At 44.6% G+C, this 10,000-nt stretch overlaps 1 protein-coding gene across 1 annotated transcript in view; it reads right to left on the reverse strand.

Annotated features, from left to right (window-relative positions):
* The window catches only part of LOC134441806 (ankyrin-3-like), a 158,367-nt gene that overhangs the window by 37,672 nt on the left and 110,695 nt on the right, over window positions 1–10,000 (reverse strand). The window contains exons 27-30 of the mRNA XM_063192207.1: window positions 8,749–8,781; window positions 5,940–6,164; window positions 3,937–4,091; window positions 1,021–1,232 (exon numbers count right to left, since the gene is read on the reverse strand). Coding sequence (XP_063048277.1) covers window positions 1,021–1,232; window positions 3,937–4,091; window positions 5,940–6,164; window positions 8,749–8,781 — 625 coding nt within the window. The remainder of the gene's footprint in view (window positions 1–1,020; window positions 1,233–3,936; window positions 4,092–5,939; window positions 6,165–8,748; window positions 8,782–10,000) is intronic.

Below are 10,000 nucleotides of genomic sequence, written 5' to 3' on the forward strand. Positions count from 1 at the left end.
GCAAATTATTAGTTTGGGGTGTTTGGCTTTCTTATGGCATAATTTCATAAGATGCAACTTTGGCACTTCTGTTTGTGTTTTTAAAGTTATTTAGCCAACATAACTTTTTTGTTGTTATCAGGGCATCATGGGCACCACTACACTTAAACTTGGGATGTCATAGCTAAGTCATGTCGGCTTTTTTCTGCTTTTAGCCGCCAACTCTTGTGCCATTATCGTGATTTGGCATGCTTTCCACTGGACACCAATAAAAAGTGTCTCACAAATACTCACACATGACATTTATGTCGGCTTATTTAGCTTTTGCGCTATTATCGCCGAAGGTCTGGTAGGCTATATCGCACGTGGGCTATATCGCCCGAGGTTGACCCCGCCTCCGAGCCTCGGCGGTGCTTGCTGGCCCATCGAATTCGACGGGCCAGGGAAAGCGGCCCTTAGCCCCACAACCTGGCCCGGCGGCCATCTTTAGCACCTAGCCCCCTTTTGATGAGATCACCGTCAGCCCCCTTTTGTCCGGGCCAGCCCGGGGCTGGCCCTGCAGTGAGACTAAGGCTACTGTTTTCTTAAAGGTGCACAGTGTAATATTTTTAGTAGTTTATTTCCAGAATTCATGCTGGCCATGTACATGAAAAGGGGGGGGGGGTCTTTTCCATTGTCTGCCATTTTGGATTTCCAAAAATAGACCATTTTTAGCAGCAAAGCTTACTGTACTTTGGTCATACTAATGAATATTAGTTAATTATTTTATAAATATATATGAAAAGATCAAATTAAGCAATAGACAGCACAGTTTCAATGCAATACCTGCAATACCTACTCTGGCCACAATCCTACACAGTGCACCTTTCAAATGGGACACACACACACACACACACACACACACACACACACACACACACACACACACACACACACACACACACAGACAGACACACACACACACACACACACACACACACACACACACACACACACACACACACACACACACACACACACACGTCTATCCTCTGGTAGTACCTGCAGGCCCACTCGGATCCTCTTGGTGAGAGCGCCGGGTGGGAACGCTGCCTTGACCATGGGGACGGTCTCGCTGCACAGCACTCCGCCCTCCGGACCCATGTAGTCGCTCTCCTGCTTGATCCGAGACACCACCGCAAAGTATTGTGGGAAGTCCCTGGTGACGATCCGACAGATGCGCTTAGACTCCAACTCAGCAGGGCTGTCCAGCTCTGGCGATCAGAAGAAGTGAATGCTTAAAGGCACACTGTGTGCGATTTTTAGTTGTTTATTTCCAGAATTCATGCTGCCCATTCACTAATGTTACCTTTTTCATGAATACTTACCACCACCATCAAATTCTAAATATTCATTATGACTGGGAAAATTGCACTTTCCATACATGAAAAGGGGGATCTTCTCCATGTTCCGCCATTTTGAATTTCCAAAAATAGCCATTTTTAACTGCAAAAATGACTGTACTTGGACCATACTAGAATTTTTTTGTTTATTACTTAGTTAACTTTCATGTAAAGATCAAATTTGGCAATTTTCAAAAAATTCAAAAAATTGGCAGCCTAGTTTCAATGAGCAGCATAGTTGCAGTACCCTTTTTGACCATTTCCTGCACAGTGTCCCTTTAAGAACAATACATAATCATTACAGTTGAACAATAATATGACCTGATAACTGCTATGTGACAAATATGCTATATGGGACAATGCTACAAAAGCGTGCAAATATTACATTACATTACAATTAGCTGATAGCTTTTATCAAAAGACTGGTTACAGTCCCTGGAGCAGTGTGGGGATAGGTGCCTTACTCAAGGGCACTTCAACCATGGAGGGAGGAAGGGATTGGCAAGGGTGCCAGACAAAAGTGGTAGACAGTGTGATGAAGTGGTCCGCAAACTGGGCATGAGCTCCAGAAATTAACACTTTTATTTTATTTTACAAACGGAAACGTTTCGATCCATCAGTGGGATCTTCCTCAAGGGTGGGGACTGAACCGGCAACCCTGTGATCTACAGTCCAACACCCTGACCATTACACCACCGCTGCCCCCAAAATATAAATTTGTGTGGGGGCGCTGTGGCGCAGCGCGCTAAGCCCCCCACATTTGGGCTTGCATGCCCACAGGGACCCCGCTTTGAGTCCGGCCGGGGTCATTTCCAGATCCCACCCAATCTCTCTGTCCCACTCGCTTCCTGTCACCATCTCAGACTGTCCTATCAAATAGAAGCATAAAAAAGCCCCTAAAAAATATTTATATTTATAATATATACAGTTGAGGACGATATTATTAGCCCCCCTCCTGAAATTAGACATTTCTCTTGATTTCTCAGTAAGAATGAACATTATTAACCGTTTCTGTTATTCTGGAAACAAATACACTGATGGAGATAATGTTCAATGAGTTGAATTTTGATTTTTCTATTGTTGCGATGAGTTTAAACAAAAAAGGGCAAAAATGACAAGGACAAAATTATTAGCCCCCTGATCATTAATAGTCAATATGGCGCCATTTATGAACCAAAACTGACAACAGGCTCTGATAAGTTGCTACCTAGGTTGGCACATGCCCCACTAGGGATTTTGCCCCACTTCTTCACTGCAAAGTGTTCTAGCTGGTCCAAATCGCATGGATGCTGAACATAGACATTAACCACAGACTCTCAGTGGGATTGAGGACTGGACTATGAGCGGGTGATTCCAATATCATGATTTTAGTGTCCTTGAAGAACCTCTGAACTAATCTAAATGTATGCTGTGGGTTACAATGTTGTTGCAAGACCCAGCAATCCAGATTCAGACCCAGACTCCCTGTGTCTGAGGCTGAATAACACACTAAACTTGATGCCCCACCACTATGTGAAACTGTGGAAACTGCTTAGCCTCATTAGACCAAAGAAGCATTGGACACCTGCCTAGATAATTGTTATTGACCTGGCCTCACCTGGAGGTTTTTTCCCCCCGAAGAAAGACAGTTGTTAGGGCTTGTCATCATATTGGGCTTTGGGGCCATCATCACAGAAGAACCCATTTACTAAAGGCAATGCATATCAGAGTGTTATTGAGCTTTGCCTGTGAACATTTGAAAGTCAAAAATGAGTTTTGAATGTCTCTGCTTTCATCTGATGATATTCAATTGCACCTGCTTTGATGCATGGATTCTGCTTCTGTCCGGTGAAGAAAGGGATAGGCCTTGAATCGTTATAAGATGGTTTCCACAATTTAACATGGTGTTGGATGCATCATTCTGTGGCAGCCTCAGCCACAGGAAACCTTGTTTGGGTGTACGGCACCATAAAAACTGAAAATTATGATAGAATGTGGAAAGTGACCTTGCAAAAATATGCCCATAGAGGGAGCTAAGATCTTCGCTGGATCTTTCAATAAGATAATAACCCAAAACTTGCATCCAAAATAGTTCAAATGTTCTTCAAGGATACTAAAACCATGGTCATGGAGTGGTTCAGACCTCAATCCTTTAGATAGTATTTGAAGAGTGCTGAAAATGAATGCCCATCCTCAACATCCATGCAATTTGGACCAGCTGAAGTATTTGCAATGAAAAAAATGGGCCAAAATCCCTGGTAGGACATGTGCCAACATAGTTAACATCTAATCAAAGTGCCTGGTGTCATTTTTTGTTCATAAATGGCACTGTATTGACTATTAATGATAAGGGGGCTAATAATTTTGTCCTTGCCATTTTTACACTTTTTTGTTTAAACTCATTGTGAAAATGGAAAAGTCCAAATTTAACTTATTGGATACTATCTCCATGGTGTATTCGTTTCCAGAACAACATACATTTATCAATAATGATCATTCTCAATGATCAATGAAGAGATATGTCTAATTTCAGGAGGGGGGCTAGTAATATCGTCCTCAACTGTATATATATATAAATTTGTATTTGTTGCTGTACCTTCGTTCATGCCGTTGAGGAGCACCAGCAGCTCTTCGGGTCGACAGTCGTACTGGTGCTCCTTCCACGTGTCCCCGTTGTCGCTGCGCAGGACGATCAGCTCCCTCTCCTTCCCACGCATGGAGCCGAAATGGGGAATCTCTACGATCACAGGCCTGCAGTGGGGCGTGAGACACAATGCAACTCAGTTGAAGGAGTAGGTTAAAAGCCTGCACGCATATTCAAAAACGTATGACCTGGGTGCAGGACAACAAAATGACAAGATAAAAAATGAAAAAAGTCCACTTCAACCAGGATTTTTCTGCTCCCACTTCTTTATTTTTTATGTAACATTTCGGATGAAAACCCTTCATCGGCCGTCACGTCTATTTGTCATAATATAATATAATATAATATAATATAATATAATACAATACAATACAATACAATACAATACAATACAATATAATATAATATAATATATAACTTTCTACTTTAACAGTTCCACTTCTATTGTGGACAAAATTGTAAAATAAGCAAGAGACCTACAGCATAGCCAAGTTCAGAGGAACAGTACTGTATAAGTGCACTGCAGTTAAGATAGCCATAACACTTCCATCCTTAAACCCTCTCTCTTACACTGAAAAGTTGTGTCTGATATTGAACATGATGTACTGTTACACGTCAAAAGAAATTATTCTCCAAAAAAAATCATTACCGTCCGTCACAAGGCCCTGCCCACAAGTTTGCCACTGTTCTACAAGCAACCCCTTATCTGAACTTTTTTAAAGGGGGGGACTTTTGAAGACGGAGAATAAATCAATATGCTGCAGGACAGCACCACCATATATCTGCCAAGAACTGTGCCGGGTGCCAGGGACGGCGCAGCCAAAAACTGGCTCTCGCTATTTATTTAGATATTTCGATCCGTTAGAGAGAGAGACCCACCCGCTTTTAGGGAGACCACAACAGTTTCATTCACGGTACGGAATCTATTACCGTTGATGCATAATGTCTGCCACTGCACAACAAGAAAGCTTTGGAGCCACAATGGCAGGCAGGCAGGCAGTCTCAATAAAGAAGAAGAAGAGGCAGACGTATAAAACACTCACCGATGCAAAACGGGTACGTCTGTCAAGACCTAAGTTGTAAAGCAACTGGAATTCATCAGGTGGACTAGACTAGATGCAGCAGGTGCGTAGGTATTTTAGTTTTCACACTGATTTGTTAAAAAATGGATGCCTGTTGGAAATCTATCTGATTGCGAGGGAAAACCACAACATGTTTTGTCCTATGCATAATATGGTCATAGTCCACCACCCACTGCACTCCTTTTACGTAGATATATACAGTTTGTATATATACAATGTAGATTTTTTTTTATTATAACAATATTCAGAGCACCTCTTCTAAAAGGCAGGCAGGAAGTCAGCCAGGTTAACTATGGGAGCTGTGCCCCAGCAGGATACAATGCGACCAAAACATTGCATTGTTTCTTTAAAAATAAAACCTTTTTGGAGCAAGAGGCTACAATGTTCAGACCACGTGTTCTTAAGAGGCAGTTACACTCAAAATAAAACTAATCCCAAAACCGACACTTTATGACTTTTAGTCACATGGCAATTCATTTAATCATTTCAAGAATCGAGGTCACGATCAGTCAGCTAGGGCACCTAGGTTTCTGTTTGACTCGTGGTCATTTCCCTATCCGTCCCAATCTCTCTCTCTCCCACTCATTTCCTGCCTGTCTCTTACGCTATTCTATCAAAATAAAGGCATTAAACCCCCCCCCCCCCAAAAAAAAATCTTTCAAGAAATTAATTTCAGGAATCATTTTGTTTTTTAGTGTAGGCATGCATGCATGCAGGTAGCCGGCGGCCTTGGCTCACCCTAGGAACTGTGCCCGAATAAAGGCATCAACGCCCTAAAAATATCTTTCAAGAAAACCATTTCAAGATTAATTTCATTTTTTTAGTGCAGGCAGACATGCATGCATGTATGCAAAGTCGTCAGGCTTGGCTCACCCTAAGAACTGTGCCCCAGCAGGCCCCATCTCCACCAGCCGGCTGACCAGCCCCTCTCCCTCCACCATGGGCGGTGGGTACGCCAGGCGGTGCCGCTTGGCCAGCCGACAGGTGATGCGTGTCGGCGCCTGGCACTTCCTGGGCGGGATGATGATGCGCATGCCGTCGTGGCGACTGCCCCGCATGGAGCCGCCCCGCGCGTCTACCATGAAGCTGACTAGGAACCTGTCAGTAGAGAGAGAGAGAGAGAGAGAGAGAGACACAGAGAGAGAGAGAGAGAGAGAGAGAGAGAGAGAGAGGACAGAAAAAAACGAGATTATTGGATGTTTGGAATTGTGAGACAAAGAGAGATACACACAGAGAGAGAGAGAGAGTAAGAGAAAGAGAGCAACCAACAGAGGAGTGATAAAGATAAAAGGGCTGGAGAAACAGACTGCACTACACCCCCACGGCACGGATGAGTCAGAACACACACGGTTCATGCTGTGACCACGGAGAACACCCAAACACACACCGACCAGCAGAACTCAACAGAACGACACGATAAGGAGGAGAAGAAGAGAATACTGAAGACATAGGAAACAAACACCAGTCAGTAGACAGAGAGGGAGCTGACAGATACCGTAGATAGATAGATAGATAGATAGATAGATAGATAGATAGATAGATAGATAGATAGATAGATAGATAGATAGCAAGACAGACAAAGAGAGAGAGAGAGAGAGAGAGAGAGAGAGAGAGAGAGAGAGAGAGAGAGAGAGAGAGAGAGAGACAGAGAGAGAGAGAGAGAGAGAGAGAGAGAGAGAGAGAGAGAGAGAGAAAGTGAGCGGGAACGTGACGAAGAAAGAAGAGAAAAGGAGAGATACTGTATGTTTTCTGCTATAGGTCTGGTCACATCGCTAATCTGAAAAATGAGATTTGGCAGGGCTGGTTTTGAGCAATCATGGCTTCCAGGAAGGGAGAAATAAATTAAGAACTGGCTGTGGGTACGGTGCGGTGCGGCGCACGCGTCTGGAGGCTTTCATACGATCCCACAGCCTCCATTTGCCTGTCAAGCACACTGTAAATTATTGATTTACCACTGGCAGTGACTGGCACAGGGTTCAGCTTTAGCACTGGAGGTAAAAAAAATATATACAGCAGAGATCTCAGAGTTGAGAGTCTTGAGAACACGAGCCAGTGCCTACAGTTTATTTTGACAACACATACATCAACAGGAGCCAGAATGACATAACCACTATGAGGATAATTAATAGTAGCACAATGACGTTAGGGAGCTGACTTCAGTTTGCAGTCTCGAACTACTGAAACTGATGCCAACTAAATACCCAACTAACAGCCAATCAAATAAACAACTAATTAACTGATAAAATTGATAGTTTAGACAAGGAAGCACCATATATGCACTAAGCTGTTAATGTGCACATCCAAAGTCATTATGTTACAATAATATAATATAATATAATATAATATAATATAATATAATATAATATAATATAATATAATATAATATGTAGAAGACTAACAAGATTAAACATGAAGTGTGAAATTACTAAAGCTCATTAATCATTTATCAATCTACTCTGCAGCTGTTCCAAACTCATCTGGGATATCCCCTCCAAAGAGCATGTGCAAGCACTCAGTGTCCACGTGAGCTGTTGTAGTCCATTGCATTGCATTCTATTGTATTTGATTCTATTAATAAAGACAGTTTGGCTTTGAGTTCCAGAGGTACACCACTCAAATGCAGTGAGGACTGTAGCATTCGTAACTCGACCACACACACTCAAGTCAAGTTTGAAGAGAGGCCCCACAATTGCTCACCAGAGGGGAGCTGATACCTGGGATGATTATGCCAGTCCTGTGCCACACCCAGACCAAATCTGGGCCGCATGTGGACCTTACAGTACTAGTAGTACACTAGAATCAGCTGCCCTCTGGTTTGCCTTGTTAAGTGAGGGTATTTTATGCATTATCGTGGGTTAAAAGGGTTGCACAATAAGCAGTACTAGTCTAGAAAACACCATCAAGATTGTATTCCTGCCCTCAATGATCAGTGAGTCTGGCTACACTGTAAAACATTGCAGCCAGTTAAACGTAAAAAAGTAAGTTGCCCAGCTGCCTTAAGTTTGTAAGTTAACTCAACTTGAGAACGCCTCCAGTTGAGTTAAGTCTCTAATTGAGTTAACTTACAAAGTCAAGGCAGCATGGCAACATACTTTTTTAAACGATTAACAGCCTTGCAATGTTTTACAGTGTACTCAGGGCTAGACCAGGGGTAAATATGGAGCCAGAGCTAGGCCATGTCTGCACCGCACAGGGGCCAGAATCACTGGGATTTAGGGCAGGCATGATCCAGAAGTTAAAGTGCTTGGTACAGCTACTGGTGGCCAGGGGTGCATTTCTTGAAAGCGTAGTTGTAAAGCAATTTTCCATTGGCAACTACCCAAGTTGCAAACTGCAAGAAACTACGCTTTCGAGAAATGCACCCCAGAGTTGTGTAAAGTAGAAGTGGAAGTACTCTTACAGATGTAGTCACAACACTGCTGGTATGGTTATGACATGGTTTCAACTATGTCATACCATACTGCTACTGTTGTAATTACATCTGTAAGAGCACTTCTCCTTCCACTTTATACACCTCTACGAATGGCAGATTAAGGTGCAGAAGGAGCTGAGGAAGGAGTTAGAAGTGAGAAAAAAATCAAGTGAGACGGAGGGAAGGAAAGAGGAGAGGAAGGAGAGAAAGGAGAGAAGGAGGGAGGGGGGGGGGGGGGGGAAGGAGAAGTAACCGGACACAGTTTTTCACCTGGAGTCATACTGAGGAAGTGGAGAGTTGTAGCTGCAGGGGAAGAAAAACAACAACACGAAAGACAAAACGACAGCCGAAAAATATAAATAAATGAAAACAGAAAGACAGACATGAAGGGCCACAAGGCAACACAACAAAAACACAAAAAATTAGACATTATTATCCTCCGTCCGTCCTTTACCATTAGCAATAGCAATCTTTTGAAAACAAACCAACGTGGATCACTGAAACACTGGAAGGAAAACACTGAACTTTACAAGGAATGCAGGGAAAAGAAAAGAGAAAATCAACACGACCTTGATAAAAGGCTCAAATTAACCCAGTAGGATTGTCTGAGCATGACATGTGGGAAAACTCTGTGACAGTCTGCGAATATACAAGCAAGCTAGTGCACCTGCAATGATACACATTAAAAGTATGCTGTATGCCGCCGCGCAGAGTACAGACAGCAAGGAGAAAGCTTAGACGATGAAACAGTGTCAGTCCGGACAAGATCGAATGCGTCTGTCAGTCTGAGCTGACCAGTGTTAGCGAGGGGGCTAAGTTTCCACTGGCACTCTTCTCAAATGACCACACAGCCTCGGCAGCCATGCCTGCCTGTAGTGAGCTGCGAGTAAGTCACATTTCTACAGCACATCCACTGTAAGGCTCGATTATATAATACAGCCGACTCTTCAGGAATCGACACCATACTGTAGAGAGTAAAAATGTCCCCTGATGACGGTGGCATTGTCAATGTACCCTGCTCTGCTTTTCACTGCAGGTGCAGCGAGCAGCTCAGAGCACACTGGCCGCTGGTAGGAGCTGAGGAGATCTGGTGACTCAGCACTAATGACTGGGGCTGGGGCTGGGGCTGGGGCTGGGGATGGAGCTGGGGCTGGGGCTGGGGCTGGGGCTGGGGCTGGGGCTGGGGCTAGGGCTGGGGCTGGGGCTGGGGCTGGGACAGGCTACAGTAGGGCTGGGGATGGGGCTGGGGCTGGGACAGGCTACAGTAGGGCTGGGGATGGGGCTGGGGCTGGGGCTGGGACAGGCTACAGCAGGGCTGGGGATGGGGCTGGGGCTGGGGCTGGGACAGGCTACAGCAGGGCTGGGGCTGGGGCTGGGGCTGGGGCTGGGGCTGGGACAGGCTACAGCAGGGCTGGGGCTGGGGCTGGGGCTGGGACAGGCTACAGCAGGGCTGGGGCTGGGGCTGGGGCTGGGGCTGGGGCTGGGGCTGGGGCTGGGGCTGGGACAGGCTACAGCAGGGCTG

This window comes from Engraulis encrasicolus, chromosome 24, assembly GCF_034702125.1.
Source record: "Engraulis encrasicolus isolate BLACKSEA-1 chromosome 24, IST_EnEncr_1.0, whole genome shotgun sequence".
Taxonomy (NCBI): Eukaryota; Metazoa; Chordata; class Actinopteri; order Clupeiformes; family Engraulidae; genus Engraulis; species Engraulis encrasicolus.